Here is a 24,427-nt window from a genome sequence, read left to right as displayed (position 1 = left end):
CACCGGTAATGTGCTAGTTGGAGCCGTTATTATCGGCGTCGGCTTCAAAGTTTCTGTAACAACATTTGTAATTGTTTCTAAACGACTGGCGACGTTCGTCTCGTCGCCTTTATACATTGTCGTAAAGTACGTAAATGTTGTATAACTGGTTTGCAAAAGTAACGTTGGCGCAGGCTCGACTTCGTGGTTATTAGACTCCGACAATTCCTGATCCTCCGGAACGATATTTTTTTTGTCCACGTCTAAAACCGTGCCACCACCGGAACTCGAGGAAGATATGACATCCGTAATCATTGAGCCGAGAACTTCCACGTCAGTCGGAGGATTAGGAGTTACTTGCGCGCCTACTTGAAAATTGCGAAACAGGCGCTCGGTGGTCGAGCGATCTTCCAAAGTGGTAGGCTCCTCTGTCGTAATATCGGCGTTATTCTCAGTAGTTTCGTATGTACGTTCGGTGTTAGCTTGCTGGACTTTTTTTGCTAATGAAAGAGCCTCCGCTTGCGACTTTTGACGCTGAAGAGCTTCCAGATAAGCCAAAATTTCGGGAGGGGGCGCAGATTTATTTTCAACGGATTTAATTTTAGGTACCTTCGGCCGAGCCGTTTCTTGCGGAGTCGATTGAACTTTAGTAGGCGTAATAGTTTCCGTGACAACGTTAGTAAATACTTCAGTTCGCGTTTCGATTTCCGTTTCGTCGTCTACAAAAATAGTGGTAAAATATGTGTACGTCGTGTAATACGTTTTAACTTGTTCTTTTATCGCTTCGTTTGGCATAGCTGGAGTTGGACTCGGTTCTAAATCGGTGGTCCACCCATCGGGCGTCTCGAAATCATCAACAGTCGTAATAGATTCCGTTGGAATATTTTCATGCACCGTGGTATCCTGTTGCTGGAAAGTAGTTAAGCCTTCCTCTGTCGTTTCGTCAAGATCGGCACCTTTGTTGAAATCCTCGGGAGTCCGAGCGTTCGTTATTATCGTCGGCGAAATATTTTGCGACACCGCCGTCGGCGATATCGCGGATTCGTCTTTCCCGAAGAGGCTGGCGACGACGGCGGAAACGCCGTTTGGCCCGACGGTCTGTGTGATAACGTTAGTTTCGACCACCTGTCGACTGGACACGCTCGATGTATTCTCTTGGAAGAACGTCGTTAAATACGTATATGTCGTGTACAGAGTCTTGAAAATGAGTTCTATCTCCTCGTCTTGTTTAGTCGTCTGCTCCTCCTCGGCGTCGTCGGTCAAGTTTGGCGTCCTCTGCCTCGACGGTAAAGAGGCAGTGGGGCGAATTAAATTTTTCGTCGAAGTCGGCCAAATTAATTCCGTCAGAAAAGTTACCTCGGACGATACCACTTCCCGGGAACGTATCGAGGTCGTGGTTTCGCTGTCGCCCGGAATAAAGAAAGTTGTGAAATACGTAAACGTCTTGTAAACGGTGGACGGTAACAGTCTCGTGGATAACGTCGATTTTTCCTCCACGTTCGATCCGCGCAGCTTGTGCCTGGGACGGAGATTATTTTGAGACGAGCCGCTTTTAATGCTGCGACCCTGAGGATCTCCTGGCACGATGTCATTGGGAATTTCGTCGTCTAACGTCATCGATTCGGTCGTTCCTAATACTCTCCTCGCGCTTTCTAAAATGTCCTTCAGCGTCGTCAAGACGCTGTCCGTCGTGCCTCTTAACGGAGTGGTCAGTTCGTTCATTTCTTCTTCGCTGGTCGTGATCGGCGTAGTAGAAGGCAGTGCTTCGACGGTGGTATCCCGATCGTCGTATTCGGTCGTACCGTATTCTACAGTTGTGTCATCGGTTCCGTACGTGGCGGTCGCCTCCTCCGGGAAGAAATACACGTTCGAGGACGTGTGAATAATTTGCGCGTAATTCGTACCGATGTATGTGCCGTAAATATGACTCTTGTAATGAGTCGTGGTACCGTCCGACGAAGTAGTAGAATCGACGACTTTCAAAAGCCCGGTCGGCTTCAACGAACCCGTTTCAACGTCGGGCACCAGCAGCAGTGGTTCCGTGGATCTCTTGGACGAATCAATTTCAATTTCGTCGGTGACGCTTGGCTGAATCACCCCGCGATTAATAGCGCTCAGAAGCTGATCGTCGTGTTTCCGCTCGTAAGGCCGATCGGTTCGCGCGTGTTCCGTAACGGCGGTAGGTCGGATATTCGATACCGCGACGCCGTCGTCCGGACGAAGCGTGGCGTCGCCCTTTATCGTGGTAGCGGGACGTCCCGCGGGCGCCGGCGACGTGCTCGGCGAAAAAACGATGACGGTGTCGCCGACCGTAGTCGTGAAATCCGCGAAGCCGTGATAAGTCACCGTAGCGAACGGCTTTACGTCCGATTTTTTCTGCTGCGGAGGTTTCGCCTGCGGCTTAAAGATTTTCGGCACCCTCGGCCTGTAAGTCTTCGACTGCGCATCGTCGAGCGAATCAAAATTGTTCGACACGTATTCATGTTTGACCGTGTAAGTCGGCAGATTTTCCGCCGGTCGCACTTTCGCCGGCTTAAATCTTTGAGCGTCCACGTTCAGCTCTCTTTTATTGAACACGTCATTTTCCTTCGACAGTTCATCGAATTTCGTGCTGTTTCCGGTTTCCTTTCTCTGTTCGTTCGATTCTACATTGCTATTGCCGCTGAGTATTTCGATCTCTTTAATAGCTTTAATCGGGGCGTTATCAAGGGCCACTCGGAGCCGCCAATCATCGTCCGGAGCCTTCGAGGGATAAACGACGTAAGGGCTCGACGGATCCGGCTCTTTGTCATAAAATACTCTGCTCGATGTGGATAGAATTCTAGCATAAAGCCGGCCGTTATCCAAAGTCGTACCCAGAACCTGAGTAGCGAATTCGGTGCTCGCACCATCTTGCACGAACGTCCGTGCCGTTTTCGTTAATAATCCAACCGGTGGTACGGATTTTCCAGGACGTGCCGGCACCAAAAGAACTGTAGTCACTCCTTAGTTAGCCGAGTTCAAGATGCACGTACGGAGAGTGATGTTATAACGGCACAGAAGCACGACGCATCGATGATTTATCAATGGAATTGTCGGAAACGAGCAAACGAAGAAACGGGGGGCGGGGGGGGGAAGCGATTGCAACAGCGAAACGGGACACGTAGTTATCGAAATGTGATTGATTTGGAGTCAGGCGTAAATGTGTGCAACGAATTCGATTCGTTCAGTTGCATTTCGAGTCCGTTGCGTTTGCACGTCCGTCCGTGTCATAATCGTCATTCCGAATACACGTCAGCGTCGTTTATTGGTCATTTGCGTCGGTCGATGACGGTTTGCGTCGTGATATTTTTATTTATTTTTATTTTTATTTTTTTTTTATCGTTATCGTAATGTAGGTCGTCGGAGAGACGGAGTGGCGGACGGACGTTGGAGGCAGACGGCATCCGTTGTTGAGAAGAGTTGAAGGCGGGGAGCAGACGGGAGCAGTAACAGAAACAGAAAAAGAGATAGACGATCTTAGTAGACGAGTCTTCTTCTTTGTAGCCTAGGACACCTGTTGCAACATTATCCGCGGTACCTCGCTTAATTTGCATCGTTACGCTACTTCTCGAAAATACATTGTTCCTTAAATCGCAAGTAATAGAAAAAAAAGAAAAAAAAAAAAAAAAATTGGCATGCTGGTACGAGGAAGAGAGAAAGATATTTAACATTAGCGAATCTTGCTTATGTTTAACCCTTAAGCCCTGAAAATTCTAAATTCACGCGTATTCAGTAATATTCTTTAAAAGAAAAATTTTTTTTTAATAGAATAAATTAATATATTTACATATACGAGATAGTACTTTATTTTATTATATTTATAGTAATATCTGAAATACTGTGTAACTTTCCGCGTAGCGCAATGAATTTTCATGACTCGGGGAGGAACGTAATCAAATGTATGAGAGATGTTGAACCCAGATACCACCGAAACGAGATGATATATGCATATTGTAGTCAATTCAGCGACAGGAAAGTGTATTATCCGCTTGAGAAATTTATTTACACGGCCGCACCTCGCGTCAACACGCACATGGATAATTGAGATATACAAAATGATGTATCGTGAGAAAAGATAAGTTAAGGAGCAGCAAGACAAAGAACAAAGCAAAGAGACCGTTTGATATTACAGGCTTGCACTCAAACTTCATGGCGCAGCAGCGTTTAATATTATTTAATATAAAATTAAAAATATTAAAGGTAATATTTTTAACGCGCACAATTTAATTCCGTTCGTAAAGCAGAACTTTAAGTCGAATTATCGTCTGCGTGGAATTTTGAGTGCAATTCTTATCTGTGTGTGTCGTGATTCAGGTGTCGCAAATGTGTCGATGACTAGCATATAATTGTTAGACACATTACGCAAACATTTACGGAAAGACTTACCCTCCAGGTCCCTTTCTATCCTCGAGGCTCTAATATTCGATAAAACTCCATCTGCAAGGGGAAAAAAAAAGATTCTTTTACATACGCCTTTCTTCATGCGTTTAATTAATTCATTTAACACGCCTAATTTGCAAATGTGAGCAAAATACAAGGTTACGTCGATGCGTTTGACAGAAGAAACGTGGGTGGTGAAAGGAAATTATTGAAAGATGCTGTATAGATGTAGGAGCTTCATTTGGTCATCGTCATAATTCCTCGCGAAATAATTACTATGCGTCATAGCATGTCATCATATATTTTTTTTTTTCTTTTTAATCGCGACAGCGACTTCCCTTTTTGTATTTGCAAGAACTGAAAGGATGAAAGAAAAGTATTTAGCAGGATATCTTTAAAAATCTTTAAAGGACCTAGTTCCGCTCGCGATTCGAGAAAAAGAAGAGGCGAAAAGACAAGTGCCGGTATCTAGGGAGGTCTGTTCTATGGGAATGGGCATAGAGAGGTCTCCAGACAACCGCGACACCGAAGATGTCGTCCGGAGACCGAGACGTACAGTTATCTGACCGACTCCTTTTCTCGTGGAATATCTCTACGTCGTTTTCTTCCCGTGTGCCTGCACGAGCGCACGTGGCTCGCGTACACTGCATGTCGATAAGTAGTAGGTGCGAGGGTACCTTTCTCTATTAACAGCGTGTACGATTTGGTTGACAGGTTGATTCGTGCAGAGAAAAAAAAAAAAGAAAAAAAGAGTCGACAGTAAATTCAATTTTCCGTGGTATTCCCCGGCGATCTTTTATCATATACAAACATTCGTCGCGGAAACATTTCCATTTTTGGTACTTCGGGCCGCGTTCACCAATGAATGATCCGGTGACGTTGAACCCGGCGTAGTTGACCGGGCCAGGTGACATCCGGTTTATTCGACGGCGAGGACTTCTCGGTATCGCGGCAATCGGGACCGACGTACCGAGGTCACGCTCGTCCCCCGGACACATTAGGTCAGCTGGTCGACTCCGCGTCGCCCTTCTTTCCCTGGCGTCTGGCCTCCGGCCAACCGGGCCGTTTCGCGGCCCCCGACAAACCGGTCGTCTCGTCACGTTACCCAACAATCGGTAACGATTGCGGTCGCGCTGACGTACGTGGGAGAGAGAATTCGTGTTCGACGTCGTGCACTGCGCCGGCACGTTATTTCAATGAGAATCGCATTATGAAATTGCATCGTGTCGCTGTTACGCCAATCCACCGCATCCACTCATCGTGCATATTAAGCCTGATTTCAATAAGATCCCGAATTGAAAATAAATTTCTCCGCGCGCGTACGCGTATTTTTTTTTTTTCTTTTATTTTTTTAACGAACGTCGCAACGTCGCGTAACAGAATTTTTAGCAAAATTATGAACGAATGTCGACGGGGATTGCGAAAGCATTCCGGATGGCAATGCGACGGGCGACTTCTGCTACTTTCGAATCGCGCGATTTCACGCTTAATTTTCCCGCATAGTTTTCCCGCGCGATCTCGCAAGTCTTGGCTTCTGGTATTCGAAGGCGCGTTTTACTCGCACTTGCGAGCCGGTAAGGAGACACGCGGCCACCTGACGATTGACTTCCACGTATGCAGCTGCATAATCACGGTTGCATAGGCGAGGACTACCTTGAGCTCGTTTACTCGCGCGATACCCGAGAAGAAATCCTTTGGGATTATGCTCATTTCGTAAGAACAATCCGTTCATTCATGTCGCCGCCGTCTACAATTCGCGGCTAATGCCCGGGTGATTTTTCTCGCCGTAAGAACGATGATTGCTCCCGGGCAATTTTGACGTTAACAGTGACGACGCGCGGCGTATTGCGCCAGCGAGATTCCACAACGATAGATAGGGTCATCAACATTCCGCAACAGAAAAAGCACCGCGAGCCCCGTAAGTTCATTTTGTCCCGCCACTTTCTAGCAGCCGGAATTTTTACGCCTAAAAATTGCGTCTCTGCTTTTTACGCAACCGCGTCGCGTTTTGTATTAGCAATTTCGGGATCATTTACGTTGATTGCGAAGTCGACTTTATTGCCTAAAATAATGAAGATCGTGCCGCGAGTGCAACGATGGACAGTGGTTCCGTCAGGTGCCCGTACCGCTCCGACGATACGTGTCGTAAGTTTTAAGTATCTCGCAGGATATCAAGGCGACCCAGTCGTCGGCCAATACAAAACGATTTCAATCTCACTTTCAATCTCGCTTCAATAGGCGACATCGTACGTTACGCCGCGCGAGACGTGTGAGGCACGAATAAATGATTAATAAAAATATATCGCTTGAAACGTTTATAAACCAGAATTGATTGGGACCGTAAATTAATTCGGTGTTAGATTCTTTCGTCGCTCTTCGTTAAAAATCTTTAACATTTCTGTTCAACAACTCTGCGGTGCTCGCGGGACAATGAATTTCATTAATATCGCATTAATATTCTGACGTTTTCCGGTGAAAGTTCTTTCTGGAAAAGAAAAGGAACAATGAGGAAGCAAACGCCCCATGTAATTTGTGTACAAATCTGATTTTGCCGCGGCAGCTATGAATTAATTTCTCACATTGCGAGCAACGAGTTAACTGGCCGTGTAATAGTCAATGCGGCGACTCGGGAATGTGTTTGCTCTAAGTCGAGGCACGCGCGGATACATGTGGTAAACCAAGAATAATGATGATTACTTTCGCTTGCTCAATGATTTCTTGCAATCGATCGGCAGCGCTTGGACGTTTCGCGTCGATACTTTCGTCTGTCATTTAATTGCATTTTTGCAAAAAGTGCCGAAGACCCCGAACAAAGGGGCGATTATCTTTGGTGAAAACGCGCGGGGCGATTAAAAACCCGAGCCCGCGCGCCGTGGCAGTGCGCAACGTCTTTGCGAAATTTTCACTGCGAAGATGTTTCAATCGAGCAACTGCTCCGCGCGCTATTGTTTCGCGACAATTGAGAACGTATCGATCCTTCACGCTGAATCCCTGCGAGTAACATAAAATCTCGCGCTTCAGGCGCCAAGGAACGAGTTTGAGAGAGAAAGCGCTCGATCGTGGGAACCGGTAACCGGTGGCACCAACGGATACGATCTCGCGGATACGAAATTCCTTAAATTATATTCCTTAAATTATCACTTCGGTTGCAGCTTGCACGCCAGCTTTCGTGGACGCGCGGGTTTAAAACGATACGTTATGTGTTAAGTATATTCCGGTCGTAAATGAGCGCTAATGTTTCTCATAGAACTCTTCCGTGACGCTTTTAACGTACTTCGAACAATCGGAATACCGCGGGAAGCCGGGAGCGCTCGAAGGAGCCTGCCAAAGAATTTGCATAGCGGCGAATATTGTTCCGGTACGCGCTGACGTTCGTTGTAACCCTCGTCATGCGTAACATCGTTCACTTGTCGCTTAACGACAAGTCCACGGTTGAGATTCGTGAGTTCAATATCCATCGGATAGCTTTGTCCAATCGGCCAAGCGGAAAATGACAAGTTGCTTCCGCAATATCCAATATCTTTCTCGCTCTTTCACGTCGTATAAATGTCTCTTGACACGGCTAACATGGGTCGCGCTCGTGCGAGCGTAAAAGAAAGTAAACCGACGGGCGGGAAAAGAAATACATCATTTATACGCCACGCAGATCGATTATTTCTTTCGTTTAACGAAATTGTTTTCTCCAGAATAAGATAAGAAGCTAGAGATGCGGAGTACTTGTTAAAAAAGAATTAAGTATATCTTTAATAACGAAATATCCTTTACTTCATTTCGATCTGCTTCACCGAAATCGATAAATTCTTTCTCGTTTATCTGAAACGATCCGATAACGCACAGTACGCAGTGTCGCGATATCTAGTCCGTTCTCTATTTCTACCGTCTATTAAATTTCATATGTTACAGCGTAATAATATCAGTATCGTAATATTATGAAAGATATGAAGAAATATATGGATTAATATTTGTCACATAAAGATTTTTTTTTTCTTTTCAGTGGCAGCATTTTTATCTGCGTCTGGAATTCAGCGAAGCAATCACGTAGTCTTCAAGTCCGAATGGCGTTAACTCAACGTTTGACATCATCGGTAAGTGTTAAAATCTTTCAGTTAACATTTCTTCATTACGCTTCACTGCGAGACGTCGAGTAATTCACAGATTAATTTCGGGCAATTGTACTTTTTTTCCGCATTCGTGCTCTTCCTTCCGTCGCAATACGGTAAAGCGAGTGTCGCATGCGATTAGCGTTGGGAGCGCCGTGTAATCGCTCTAAATTCCGCGAACATAACGTGACTAACGTGCAAACGTAATTAACTGTTTTCGCGAGTAAGTGTTACGAAAGTGTAACAAAGAAATGTGAGAGAAGGAAGAGACCTTAATAGGATCGAGCGACGATGAGGCAACCGAATAAATTACGATTTTATTATTTGCAAAATTATTTTATTCCAAACGCTGTCTTTTACAATATTCACTTCTTTTTCCTTGCGCGATATATTATTTTTTTTTTTTTTTACTAAATAAGATAAAAAATACGAGTATGTTACAAGCTTGGAATTTTTGCATCTGGACTTTGGCTCCAATTAACTCGTAAAAAATTTTTATTTAATTGTCGCGCGGCACATAGTTGCTATCAAGAATACGCGCTATCTTCTAACGCACGCCTGCTGCCACGTGAGCTGGTAGTTAGGACGCACGTGACCGACAGCGTGTCCGACAGCCAAGAGAATGGCCGGACAAACGGATATACGGTTCTTGCTGTTACAAGGACCACCTTTTACATCATTGTACCCACCGCTTGATACTTTGCGTCATACCTGCGTGCGAAATGTCGGAGATGAAGTAGCAAAACGGGCACCGCGTGCTCGAGGCGTCTGTTTAAACGTCTGTTGGGAAAACCAATCCACGGGAATTTTTAAAAGGCCACTCGGGCGCGAGTAAACACGGAAAAACTGTAAGAGCTATATATCTTATTTGCTTTGTGATATTTTAACAATTTCTCCGTTTCATCGTACACGCATCTCCGCGTTTAAAAGGTGAAACCACACTCGAGAGATACGCGTGAGTCATCGTAACTGTATATTTATAATAGCATCGGGAACTAACTGTATAATTTAATACATGCCGAATTCGATGAGTAAGAAGCGTATCTCTGTCTAAAAAGCGGAATAATGCCATATATCTCTTTGATATTATACAACGTGTGTTCTTTATCCTTCGGTTTGAATTCTTTTTATGCCGGCCACTTTTGAAAGAACGCTTATTACTTCATTATTTTAATTTATTACAGAACAGACAATTTTCTATAATTATTAAAATATTAGGTAATGTCTGATTGCGAGAATTGTCTAAGAGTGTCGTACTTCAAAACCTCTTCAAAACATAATTTCAACCATAATAGCACTTTATTTTATTTTATTTTATTTTTCTTTTCTTTTTAAATTAATGACTAGCTTAGCCAGGATATTATTTTGCGAATGTGAAAGCGTTTCGCAATCGTCTTTGGCACCGAGAAATTTCTATTAAATAAATAGTTGTACGTGGTCACATATCGTTTTACCGAGTTCGTGGCGTACAGTTATTCGGTACCAAAAGTAACGAGTTGAGTTTTATTTCGTAATTTCATTGAGTTTATAATCTCTGTTACATGTTCATGAAACACAGTTACATTTGAGAAATTTTAAAGAGATAGTTAGAAACTACGAATAATTTATAATAAAAAAAAAAAACATTTATATTTGCGATAGGAGCACGTAAAATCTTTGACTCCTCACTTAGAATTGTTTACAAGCCGCGATTGAAGATAAATCAGTTGTCTGGCGGAATTAATTTGCGAGAAGAGCTGACGCGGCTAAGATCGTGCCTCGAATGACATAGCATTAGACGCGAGCCTGTTGTACGACAAATACAGCATGTCCAACGTAAACCTGCCCTAACACTCGAGTAAAAGCATCGTCCATTCGAGAGTGAGGGTGAAAGTGCGAGGATAGCGAAAAGTTTCGACCCCGCCACCTTCTCGCGAAGGTAACAGGGAAACGTTTCACTTCGTTGTTCGCTTATTAATTAATCTTTATCTGATACAGCGGCTAAACTGCACCGCTGTATAATTATATAAATGATTTTAATATCCCGCGCGACTAGCAACGATCTGAGAGGTATATTTCAATTAATACATTTTTTTTTTATATAACAGTTCGTTGCTGGAAACAAGATTTTTCCTTGTATCGCGCACAAACGTTAACTGCTTTTATCTGTTTAAATTGGAATTTAATTAATAATATACGCGATATAATTTAACGTATGCTTCGTACATTTGTTAGTTATTGTTATTGCATTAGTTAATTTTTTTATACCGCCAACTTACTCTAAGAGTGAAGTAATCGACTAAACGTACCGAGGCGGTAATTGGTCGCAGTGATAATTAATACCGCGGCATTACGCCGCTCTCGCTCGGTTATTAACACCGCGGGCTCCTTATCGCGATTATAAATTAATCATTATGCTGGTAGAGTCGGTCTCTCCACGACCCGAATGTCGGAAATTCACTTTCTAATTCCCTAAGAGGGTCCATCCACTCGCCGCTGGTGAAGTCGCCGCCAAAGAAAAAGAGCGTACGCGCGCGCACGAATGCCGAGGGATTATTAATGAGCCTCGTCTTGTCCGGCACCGATCGAACTTCTACGCGGAGATCGCACTCGATATCGGCCATTGTTCACCGGAGGCAATAGACGTACTCGACCGTTTCTGTAGCAGTGAAAATCACCGATGTGCAAATCGTTCCTGCGAGGCGCCGGTCAAGGCCGGAGCTGAATCGATCCGTGGAGCAGGAGAGAGATCATTTTTTTTTATTATATCCGAGCCTATTTACATAATAAATAAGCGAGCTCTCTCTTTTGATAAAAGTAAAAAGAGCTCGGTAAGTGCCGAGTTATTAATATTTCCTTGTAATTTCGTAACCTTATAAGCGCGCTTTAACTTTGTTGACGGTTTCGCAATTCGGATATGATATAATCAAATAATCGCGATGCCAACAATCCGGAAACAATCAATAAGTTCGATCGGTAGTAACGTTAATGCCGAGCAATTTTCTCTTTAATCATTATTCTTTGAGGGGAATTAAGAGCCCGAGAGATAGAGAGGTGCCCCGCGGGCTCTAAGTAGCATACGCTATAATCTTCGTGCCCGGCTATTTGTGTTTTAGCTACTAAACAGTATTACATGCATTACGGGAAAAATTAATGGACAGCACGCAAGTAGGCCGAAATTTTCTAGCGCGCTCGTAACCGGTTTACAATAATCTCCCAGCGTTTATTTTAGCTGTTACATATCTCACGCTGAAACAGTCGACGTTTGCCGTTGCGGTTCAAATAAAATTTATGATATTGAATTTACGGACAAAGATATCTAAAACGATTATAGATAAGGTTTATCATTTTTAATAAACTCGTTTAATTAAAAAGAAAAAAAAAAAAGAAAAGCATTACAAAAGCTTTGTGTGTCAATTTTTCAATTTCGCGAACAATAGCGATATTCGGCACAATTTCAGCTATAAAATAATTGCGTCTATTCAGCCTTCTTCAAAACGCATAATTGTCTCATTGTTTCCATTGTTGCTCCTCGCTCGGAGGTTCCTATTTCAAGTGGTGTACACGTAAACGGAATCCCGCTTCCGTCGCTGCCTCGGCACTTGTTCGTGCGCTGGATATGTAACGTACCGTGAACTAATTTTTCATCGTGGCGACGAACGATGAAAAAAAGGAGACGGCGAGAAGGCGGGCAAACGATAGAGGCAGAAAACGAAAGAGGAGCCGGAGAAATGCTCGCGCGAGCGAGATATTCGCGGGCGATATTCACGGTCTATCGCATCGCCAGCCAGCTTTGAAATAATTCGCCGTTAAGTGATTCGTTAATAAATTACGGCGTATTAACAAAGTACCGTAATCGGCAGAATCCTATCTTAAAAAAATTCGTGTGACGCGTAAATTAGCAATTAATTGTTACCGCTTAAAATCAAAGTTGATCAGTTCTCTCTCGCTTGGCTTGCTTCACGCCAAGCGAGAGTCAACGTCGGCTGTCTAGTCGGCGATTTTAAAGTTCGAATTAATTTTAATATTTAATTAATACGTCTATGCAGAGAGATGGTCTTGGCGATTTTCGAGATCGAGAACGACCTGTTGGAAGCACCGTCTTTGTCTGGACATACTAATTAAATATTACAATTAAATCGAACGAGAGTAACGAATAGATAGGCGCGGGGGGAGGTGGGGTGAGGCGGGGGGGACAGGGTGAGAGCGAGCGCGAGCATACGTGCCGCGCGCTAGGAATATACCCCCACTACTCCCACTCTCGCTTTGTCCTTCTCCAGCGGTCGCGCGAGCACACACGTACGTACGCGTTACGCAGACCGCGTGCTCGTGCCGAAATTAATACGTATTTCCGTTCGACGAATACCTCGCGATACGAGATCTTCTCCTCTCCGTTCTCCGTGCGAGTAGAGTACGTGCGATTGCGTCTCTTTTCGTTAAAGTACGCACTACGCGACGACCACGTGCTCGCGCCGTGTTGGTCGTTTCTGGAGTCTCGTACGGTATTCGGACGTAATTTTTCGGCATGGCTTTATTTAAAACGCGAGTTTTAATGTAAGTTTCGCGATTAAAGTCACGGTCGGGGTGCTCGCGAGTGTCCATCGCGCGGAAGGACGACTCGACACGTGCTACCTGAGAGGAGGAGGAGGCCCAGGAAGGGTGTCCTGCCCCGGCGGAGCAACCCCGGGGTAAGAATAAATTTTTCTTTGGAATAAAATGCTTTAAATGTGATATCTACGAAATAATCCTTTAATTTTTCTGTTCCAGATCAAGAGAAACTCCGCTGCTTCGCATCGTTTAATGAGAACTTAAAGTGCCGCGCGCCGATATCAGTCATCGTGCGAACCGCAGCCGGTTCGTCGGTCGTTTCGGGAGTGCCGATAGTTTACGGACGTTTTTTTATACGATTATTTTTTACGGAAGTGCGCTCGCGAGGTTTCTAGTGCGCGGAAGGATGGCTCGACACGTCCCATCTGAGAGGATGAGCAGGCCCAGGAGGCATCCTGCATCGGCGGAGCAACTTATAAGTAAGCATGAATTTTTTAATATTAAATCTTAATTAAAAAAAAAATTGTACCTTTTTTTTATCAATCTTATGTATTTTCTGGCACGTCTACATTAATATTTTTCTTTTTATGTTACAGCCACCGGCAGAAATCAACAACTCCGCTGTATGCAGATTGGGTAAGCCTGTAACTTGTTTTCAGGAATTTCTCTTTACAGCAGTGTCGAAAAATAACGCGCGCAAGTGATTAATAAATTTCGCGAATATAAAATCACGGTCGCGTTCGCGAGTTTCTAGTGCGCGGAAGGAGGACTCGTCACGACGTCCGAACTGAGAGGAGGAGCAGGCCCGGGGGGCATCGTGCATCGGCGGAGCAACTTTTAGGTAAGAATCAATTCTTTCTTTCACAAAAAATCTTTATAAAAATAAAACTTTACCTCTACTTTAATTTAAATAACAACATCTCTACATTAATGTTTTATTTTATGTTACAGTCACCGGCAGAACTACAACTCCGCTGAAGCTCATGCAGATCAGTGAGTAGTATAATTTCTTTTTCGTTGTTTGTAATTAAGGTTTCGTAAAAAATAGCACGCGCAAGGTTTCTTCTAGTGCATAAAATCACGAGTGAACCGTTAATATTGCGAAGTCAGGTGAGAAAATTAACGGTGTCGTCTCCTTTTTTTTTTTGTTCTTTTAAAACGTACAACTAATTAATCGATATCGCATTCACATAACTCAAGATAATTATTAAGTCTTGGCATCTCACTCGACCTTCTATCAACCGCGAGTCTACCGTGGTTGAAAAGAAAAAAAGAAAAAAGAATAAAAAAAGTAATTTTAATCTAACAACTGTACATTACACGTGTAGAAGTCCGTCTTTTGCATCTAATGACATGTAGGGGCGAATTTTATGCGAACTGTCTTATTCGACACATTCTCACAAGCTGCACGGTCTAATTCTCACGTGGTATACATATAAAAAGACGGAGTCTCCTTCGCGAGTAGCATTTACAAATAATTTTATATTATTTATTAGTTTTTTTTTTTATTAAAATTAGATCGCGAATAACCGCTAGGCGAGCTTTTTCTTCACTGAGACGTCAAGTAGATAATCCCACGAGTCGTCGGGACAGCGGCAAATATATTCACGCCGCGGCGACTTTCCTCGCGTAAAACAATCAGTAGCGTGTCGGGTGTCAACGAGCATGTAAATACAATGTTTAATGGAACGTTTGCTTAACTCGGTAATTTCTTCCGCCTACTAGCCTACTCTCGCTAATTTCGCGTGCTGGAACTAAGGTCGGCTGGAGGCACAAGCGACGAAACGTGAAAGAATGCGGAATCTTTAAACACATCTGCGTTACCTTGTCCGCTCGAAATGGCAAGAGTCACGGTCGTCGATAAAGCCACCGGATCGATTTTCTTTATTGCACATGCATATTTTAGAATAGTTTTAAGCCGCTCGCAGTCCGTAGAACCGGATAGACCGTCGCATTTCTGTCCACGCGGCGGACGTAAATTAATAACGCAACGGTGAAAAACCCGGGTGCGAGAAAATTCCGTTTCGCGTCGTAATGAAGGAGGATATCGCCGTATCAAGGAGGATATCTCGAGTAGGATGTGTACAACTAATGAGATGTATCGGGGACAAATTCCGATATGCATACAGGAACCAGTTTATCTCGAAAGTTTCGCGTATTGAGATCAACCCCGCGATTGGTCTACGGCGATCTTCGCGGTTTAGTTCGAGGCCTCTGAGTCTTTAGACGAACGTTACCGTTTCCAAAAACTGTCACCACTCTCGACAGTCGCGTGTCTGATTTTTAAGAGAACTCGACATGGCGTTCTCCAGATCTAATTTCGTTGAAACGGACTCGGTTGCAAAAACGAACGAACGGAAATGGTCTAATGAGAGTAGCGGAGTCACGAAAGTCGAATCGGAACGGAAACGGATGACGCGAAGCGGCTTATTGGTCGCGCCTTGTGTGCATAAATGTCGAGTTACGCGTGATACCGTTCGTAAAATGGGCATTCGCAATACCTTTGGCCGTGCACAGTCAGATGTTAGACGACGTTTAATCAAACGGAAACACGGGTATAATGAAGCGGAACATCGCCGCGGATAATGACGGACTTTTTGTCTCTTAACTATTTGCACACGTCGCAGAGCGAGCAGGTAATAGGATATCATTTTTCATTTCACTTTCCGAGTGAAATCACACCCCGGTGGAATTTTAATTAAATCGCTCGATATACAATGAGCCCAATTCCTCGCGTCGGCACGGCTAATCGCCGACCGCGTTTCTACATCGTTCGCGGAATTAGTCGCGCGGCTTGTACGAGTGCTAATTATCTGGCCCCGCCGCTCGAGAAATCGTCTCCATCTCAATCGAACGATTTTGCTTTCGATTCCGCATCGTGTCGCACCTGGACGCGGAGAAAGCTGACGCTGAAAGCGGGGTTCCCGTCCACGTGCCGCCGATTACCATGCTGGACGCGGATCTTGGCGCGATTGAATTGATCTCTGGCCGCGATCTAACGTTTTCGTTGAAATACGACTCTTAGAGAAAGAGAGAGCGTGCCGTATCAAACTGCCGGGCGAGTGACAAATGCTTACACGTGCATCGAAAGGGGGGGGGAAAAAAAAATTAAAATAAAAGAAAGAAAAGGAAAAAAACGTAGGAACCGATTAGCATATTGTACGAGCTTGCGATATGAGTGGGCAAGGTGCAAATATTTGCATAAAGCAATTACCGCGCGAAAAGGAAGCGTGGCCGAGGTGGGAGTTAGGAGGCCGATCCGTTATAGGCCCGAGGCTATCGGGGAATTTGGTGGAACACTCGGCCCACATCCGGAGCTCGTCGTTGGATGCGCTCCGTGAGTGCGAGCGCGTGTGGGTCTTATGCAGGGCCGAACTGATATCGCACGGTGAATTCTCACGCGCAAAAAGAGCGATAACTTAGTACGCGAGATGTTGCTTCCGATACGGCTGAGGTCAGGCGAATCGCCGATGCCTTTCGCCGATGGCAGAGAAAGAGATCGTTTGCATATATACGCGGGCGCATCTCTCCATTCTCTTTCGGCGCCTCTCTTGTTCCCGGATCCGATCCTGCGCACAGGTGAACCGCCGGCGTGGAGGAACGGCCGATGGGCCTGCGAATTAGGTCAGCGAATCGAGCAGGTTAGACTCGTAAAAGAACAATAATCGAGCTCGCCGGGCCTCTCGAGTTTCACATCCAATTTCGTTCGAAAGATTCGCTCGACGCGGCTCATTAACATCCCAATTAGACGCGCCGCGCGCGCGCTGAAAGGGTAGCGATGAAAAAAAAAAAAAAAAGAGTTAGAAGGAATTAAATTACATCGCGTGGAAAGAAAAAAGAAAAAAAAATGCGAGGCGGGAAATCTCCATATCTTTGTATTGTATCTTGTATGATTATCGGGCAATTTATGAGAAAGTATTATGAGAGAATTAATACACAATTTCAGCATTGATCGGCTTTACTGTTAAATTGCGTAAACGTTCGCGCTCGTGTTGAATGCTGTTAGGGGAATGTTCAACTTAACCTGTAATTTTCGCAAATAATTCCTGAGCGAGCAAACCACATAATGTAACGGCATCATTCGTAATGGCATTATCTGTTAGCCTTATAAAAGTTCGCAAAACGTCCATTTTCCATCTCTTGCGCAGTAAAAAATTGCCGACGTTTCAGCGTTTGTAAAAGGGAGGAAATTAATAGTTGCACAATTTATAAGCGCGATGTTCATCAGATAAACTTCACGCGTGTGAGTTTTATCGTACAATTTCTATTTTTTTTTTCTTCTTATTTACCCGGCGCATTCTGATTCGCGCTCGTTAATAAAACCCCCGCGGAAAAATAACGTTGCGTATGTAATTTCGTCGCGTTCGCATTGATTGACGCCCTTTTCGCGTCCCGATGGGCACGATTGTGATGTATCGAAGACTTTTCCACGATTCTCCCGCGCCATGCCTATGGGAAAGGAACGGACAGGTCGATGTGACTTTCATTCGTACGTTCCCAAGAAGAAACTCTTGCCTTCTCGCGCGGGCTCAGGCGATGGCGACGTAATCAAGATGTATTTTCTCGAGCGTGATCCAGCGCCGATGAAAAACGAGACGCCGCGCGCCTTCTCCTCCCTTCCTCCCCGCGTCCCTTCGCGTGCGTACGCCGTGCAAGAGGTGCGAGGTGCCGTAGGTGTGCTCTTTCTCGAGAACCTGTGCCATTGAAGCGAGCCCCCGACAGACAAGTTCGTACCGTTTGTTATACGCGAGTAATACATCGGCGCGTAATGCAGCGATCGGTCAGAACGTAGAAAGGCGCGGTATCTGTGTCAGTGGGTCGTCCGTGGACCAAGCCCATAGAAGTTCTCCCGGCTTCTAATAGCAGGATCTCGAGACGGTGACGTTGGCCGATCGGCCGTCCCCGAGATTTCCGTCGGTGGAAATTTCTCGCCGGCCTGGCCGGCCGTAATCACAGCCGGGAGAGATGTTTTACTTTTCCGAAGAGGAGATCGGTGGAGCGGGCCGCGCGGAATGTGAGAAGCGGAACACGCTTCTTGGCGTTCCCTTTTTTTCTTTTTTTTTTTTCCGTTTTTTTTCCTTCGTCTTTATGTCGCGATACACGGTCTATCCGCAAGCCGATATAATAATATGCGTTTAAACGACGTTTTCCCAAACGGAAACTCGGGGAGCAATATGTACGAGATATCTCACGCGATGACGAGCAAAGTATTTCGCTCTAACGGGATAAAGATAAGGATGATACTGCAGAAACTGATAAATCGGAACGACCGAGGCTTCCGCTCGCGCGTCGGTGTATGCAATGATTTCAATGCACCGCGGAAAAGTGAGGAGTTCGTAATTCCGGATCCCGGAAATGGACGCCCGCCGACGATGATTTTCCGTAGCGTCGCTGCTTTGGTCCGAGTAAATTGCCACTTTCACGTGTGGCGCATGCACGTAGGAAGTTCCATCGCGTTTAGACATTCGGCTCTAAGAGGCACGTTCCTATTGAAATAGAGATTTGTATTAGCGGAAAGATGCGCGGGCTGTTTTCGCTGTCTCGTTGTAGGAAATCATTTTCTCCGTAATTGTAAGGCGTACGTAGGTACGAGCGATCGCGATAAGCGGTTTATCGGGATGAGCTGCGAGACCGTCAATTCTTTAATTGGATATCGTTGGTGGACTCCGGCCTGCTCGATTTCATTACCATAACACGCTGCGGTTGTGCATATTAAACAAGTATCATCCGAAGTGAAAACGCTTTCTATCGGAAATCATTTAAATTCCACGACCCGAGATCCCTCGATCACAGTCCCCTCGACGGTGCTACGCGATCTCGTCTGCGAAGTCTTTACATGTAACCGCGTCACTTCAAGCTGCTCTTGACTATATAAAAAAAAAAAAAAAATGGCATACATACATATATTGGCTGCCACTAAAGGATTTTTAATGGTCTTGGATACCGTTAATCATGAATGAGCTACGAATGGGTTAATTCATTCATAAACTCGGTGTAACGTTTATTTTTAATATTTTTATAAATTATAATTACAATTCTTTTGGATTAAATTTCTTGACAAAATTAATATTTTGCCCGCTCGATTTTTAATGCAATTAATGCATGCCTTGATCAGATTTTTATAAATTATAATGTATATATTTGTTTTTGAAAGGCGCCAATATTTTGTACGAAATTTTACAGACAGGCGCGATTATAAGTATACTGTATGTTCGACATTACAGTTGTATGAATTATGAATTTTTGTGTGGGAGGCAAGTTGTAAAGTAGTACGGGATGCATTTATGCTCGACGTTTTCTCTCTTGTGTACACTGCCAAAGGTCGTCATTTCTCACGGTTGAGGAGATCGATCCTCGTGGCAATGCACGTGCTAGGGTACAAACCGCAATCATTAACGGAATAAAATGTCAGACGTGAGCGATCGAGACGGTTTTATCTCGCGACCACTTCTGAATACCGTTCGTTTTACAGATCACGCATTACGAATCGGGTATTAGCGAAATTATCTATATTCATTGAGACTGATTTATGCGGGCGAGCGCCGATGCAAAGATCCTCGGAGGCTTCGAAAATTCTCACTTAGCGACTCTTACGAAAAATCACCACGACGCGATTCCCCGAAATACCCTTTTTTCCCGGGGCCGATATTATTCTTCAATAATGAGGAACCTCGATCGAGAAGGCGACGCGAATTATTTACCGGCAAAAGTTTCGATTCGTTGCTTTCACGCTCGCATCCCGGAACTTTCTCGCTGTTTGAACTTTGTCTTGACGCCGCGATGTGCGCATTCACGTGCACATATTCGAGGATGAGATTCTCGTTGACGCGACGGAAAAGGATACAGCTCGGTACCGCTCGCGTCGCGTCGGTTGTGTAAGCAGTAGATGTTTCACCGCAATGCCGGAATATCGAGGTGTATAATTATCGGATATGCATATATATAAAATTTATAATATTGTAATTTAATTGGATATTTTTTATTAACTTTGATAAGCGCGGTTATATTCTTATAAAAAAAAAAAAGGGGGAATTCGAGTATAATACAACTGTCAGGAAATTGTGAAAGAAGAAAGTGCACGCGACAACTGTCAATTAGACTAATCCAGACAAGTATACATACCGACTTTTACTTTAAAGACACAAGCATCTCAATGGCGATTATAATCCTCTTATACTCCTCGCGTGTATTCTCGTTTTTGTTTTCCGCGTAATTTAATGCAACTTAATTACGAGTCAAACCGCGCGCCGCGAGTTTCAGGAATACAAAAGCGTATCGTGGACGCGACATGCACCGCACGAATCGCAATATGCATCTTATTGGAATAACGTACAATGGTTATATTCATGCGCGAAACCGGGCGTGGACGTACGCGATAAGGCAAATTGCGAGTTACAGCGATCGGACAACGTATCAAAAGACACGGTAGTGTCTCGCGTCAAATACATAATACGTGCAGCAAAACCGGCTGTGTTTTTACGCGAGTATTAATTGAGAAATACTTTACGGACGTATTTATTTATCGAAATACCGTGACATATTCACGCGTTAAATACAATAAATTATTTTCTGAGTATGCAAAATAATATTTAGCAGAATATTCGACAGGGATTATTTTGTTAAAAATATATTAACAAGATCGGTGGGCGTTCGCGCGGTTTGGCTAGGCCCTCGCGTTGTTGTTCTCCGCCAGCATTCTTCTGCTGAAAGACAACCTGATAGATACTCATTTAATCGATACACGTGTGTATTTAACTTGCTCCCGGACAAATCGTTACGGTCCGCTGAGTAAGATCAATTGGGTGGAGAAGCCAAAGGATTCTGCGTTCTCAAGCCTGCCTCGCCTACGAAATCGAGTTTGCAATAACATTCGCTTGGAATTCGTGACGAACATTTAAGCGAGAAGTTCCCATTGGCGATTCAGCGGTGAGCGGCTCGATGTTGGCGAAATATCAATGCGTCGACGATTTGTAAACCGCGAGTCTTTTATGACCCAAAAACGCATTTTATTTTTCATCTGTCCCTTTTTTTTTTCTTTTTAACATTTGCATATGTCGTTTTAATTTTTACGCGACGCGACGTGCGCGTGACGTTATAATCAGTGATCTGACAAACGACGTTTTCAAGGTTTTTTTTAAACGGCTTATCGTAAAAGACTTAGCGAGCGATAAAGCGAAGATAAATCTTTCCCTTCGGAGAGAAAATTCGATTAAAATACCACCTAATCACGCCGTTCAATGCAGCCTCCGCTAGCGGATCGTTGATCCGAGTGCAGAATCATTCCGCTCAGGCGGCCCCGCATTTATGCATCATGAATCAGAGAGCTATCACGTTCACATTTCGCATTTGTGAGATAGACGATAGAAAATGTCAGTGGCAGGGCGTAACAACGTGAGACGCATCCCCGAGGATCGTGCACTTGCACTTTCGAAACGCATACTTGCGGGAACACGTAAACCTGGGCTCTCCGCGCGCACAGTCGAGTACCTCGCGTAACTGCACTACAATCGTCGTCAATTATGATACTTCCATTGTACCGTGCACCGCACACATTATCCCTACCCGGTTTCTAATTTAGACGCCTTGAGCGGCGGTAACGGGAATCGGCTCGTCGCCGCGTTTCTCGCGACTGTCATCGCAATTTTTTTTTTTTTTTTTTTTAAGTCGTCGAAGTATTCAGGCGCGAAGAAAAATTGAACGGGCACTCGACCTGACATTCACGGCTGCCGAACCCTCGGCACAGCGGTGCCTTCGATGAAGGATGATGCCTTGAGGGAAAGCCGCGGAAATTGCGTCATCCCGCAGCTGCGGATCCTCGCGGTTTCCCAGGCACTTTCTACGTGATCTTTCGTCCCGAATTATGCGTCGCTTCGCATGATTAAGGGCTCGCGCAACGCACGCACGAAGGCGCGGTACAATTTTCTTCGGGGGAGAAAAAAATGTCGGATTACCTCCTCCTGAATTAATCTAATCTCCAATTTTTTCTTTACTTTTTTTCTCTTCGTCGTTGCAAATGGCGCGGTAGGGAAAAGCTCGAGCGAGTATTATGCCCACCATTGTTTTTTTGTTACGAACGTTTCGCACGTGCTGGATGTATCCGAGTTAACAGTAACAAAGATTACTGTTTCCCGAAAATGTAATATTCGAGAACGTTACGTCGCTCGAGGTAATAGCGGTGTAACTGGAGTGCGGAATTTAAGATCGACAATACCGATTGCGTATTGCGTACGCGGTGTCGGCAGTAACCAGGCTGCGTGACATAAAATAAAATGAGATTACTTGTGGCGACATATCGATCGCTCCTCAATTGGATCTAGCACTTCTAGCGGACGCACAAGTCGCTTTTCTTATTAGACTCGAGCTCTCTCTTCCGTGAAGCAGATAATAGTAATAAGTAATAAATAAAATATTAATTCGCGTCGTGAAATTTCTTTCGAAACATTAATTTTATTATTTAATCTTCTAAAACGGATCGCATTCCCCTCGTTTTTTTTTTTCTTTTATAATCAATTTATTATTCGCGATTATTAATGCAAATAACGTAATCGTGATACGTACGAAGCGTATGTAAACGTGAAATAGAGCGAGGAAAATTTCTAAAATATATATCTTACTACGAAAAACTGAACTGGTTCGTTGCGAAAATTGTAAAAGGAATTATGCTTCTTGCGCGCATCTAAGTGAAGATTACGAGAACTGGAATGCCTCGCGGGCAACGGTACGTGATGTAGCCGGGGCAATATTGTTTGCGAAACTATCGAAATCGTATCACCGGCTGTCGTGCGCTTTCGAAGCGCCGTAGTTTATGCTCGTCGCGTCAGGCAAAAGTCGGATTAGATAATTCCGTTGCTGTAATACGCGATATTGGACATTCGTACGTACGAGCGCTCACCGTAATGGAATTTAAAACAATGCGATTCCGCAATTAAGGTGTGGTGCTAGCTGAAACAGAGAAAGAGAGAGAGAGATCGGGGGAGAGAGAGGTGTCTTTAATTAAAACGGTTATTCAACAACAATGCGCCGCAAGAAAGTTATGTTTTCGTCCGAAAAGGAGGATCCCACGGTACCGAAAAGGTAGACGACATATCGGGGAAGGCTTATAAGAAAAACGAAAGGAAGCGCGGTGATGAAAATAAAAGGGAGAAGCTGCGAATTGGCGATGTACACGCGTAGCATGCGATCTCGTTTGCGTGTAAAACTGTATTTACACGGCTCGTGGAGCACACGCGGGAATATCTCGGCGATCTTATCGAATTCATCGTATTTCGTGCCGCTCGCTATCGTCGCGCTTCGCGGATTTCTGCGCCGATAGGTCGGAGAGGAAAAAAAAATAGAAAAAAAAAGGAGAGTCGCTACGCGTTCCTCGCGAAGTCACCCTTTTTCCTTTCCTTCATCGCGGAAGTTGTCCGTTTTCGATCGATCGCTAATGGAGCCCTGATCGAGCGTATCGATACTCGGGGGATTTTAAGAACGTTACGAGGTACTGTACGGGAGAAAGCAGCGGGTTTCGTAATTCTTATTAACGCGTGACATTTCTCCGACGTGTAAGAATGGATACGTGAGCGAAATTAATCGCTACGCTGGGCATACTCGTTGAAATATTCGTGACACAATACGTTACCGCAACAGACCTTTTGCTTTTACCAATTCTTCGTTGAAGAATATAAAATTCGAGGGTGTTCCTTACAAAACTGCCCCGAAGCTCGCGTTTAGCCGGTACGCTGGTCGAGTTATCGGAGATCTAATGGAGCTTTCGAAAATCGTTCTCTTTCACAGATTCACTGTGAATTCTTCGTGCCTGGTGCGAGCGAAGCGCCGTCAATGGCTTGCGAGCTCGTTGTAATAATTCGCGTTTCTCGCGACGAGGTAACACACGTTGCTGAAATAATTGTTCCGCACGGGTGGCAATAATCAGTGCGCATTGTATAATGATCAATTGTTCTGGTTTCGTGGCGGGTCCCACGGTGCCGACCGGGATGGCTCACTCATTACGGGGTCTTCCAAAGAAGAAGAGCGTCTCTCCGCGTGCCACGTAACCGTTATTATTTACTCAGTCAGTCGCTACAAGGTACTTTCATCCTTATGCAACGGGTCTAGATGCTATCTGCTTTCCTCCGCTTCCATCGCGCCCGCTTTGCGAAATCGCCGTGCCGTTCTTGGGAACCGTCCGCGGACGCCTCATCTTCTATTTTCGATCTAATTTCCAGTCGTTCCTCTCGACCGAGCGGCGGAGCCAACCTTGCATGCCTGAGCAAATTGATTCGCGGAACAGCGGCAATATTGTTCTTACCCTGTGTCGGATTCAATTACGTACGTGCTTAACGCGGGCAATTGTCCCGAAATTAATTGAAACCGGTTGATCAGCTAGTCCGCCGAGCATAACTGTCAATCTTGTCTGTGTGTTGCAACGAGATTTTCTT

The 24,427-nt window shown here is 44.7% G+C and overlaps 1 protein-coding gene across 1 annotated transcript in view; it reads right to left on the bottom strand.

Annotated features, from left to right (window-relative positions):
• Positions 1–24,427, bottom strand: part of LOC139107941 (mucin-2) — a 61,749-nt gene that overhangs the window by 21,998 nt on the left and 15,324 nt on the right. The window contains exon 2 of the mRNA XM_070665853.1: positions 4,387–4,437. Within this exon, the coding sequence (XP_070521954.1) occupies positions 4,387–4,437 (51 nt within the window). The remainder of the gene's footprint in view (positions 1–4,386; positions 4,438–24,427) is intronic.

This window comes from Cardiocondyla obscurior, linkage group LG14 (assembly GCF_019399895.1).
Source record: "Cardiocondyla obscurior isolate alpha-2009 linkage group LG14, Cobs3.1, whole genome shotgun sequence".
Lineage (NCBI taxonomy): Eukaryota > Metazoa > Arthropoda > Insecta > Hymenoptera > Formicidae > Cardiocondyla > Cardiocondyla obscurior.
Note: the sequence above shows the minus strand (reverse complement) of the source record. Positions and strands in the feature narration are given on the sequence as shown.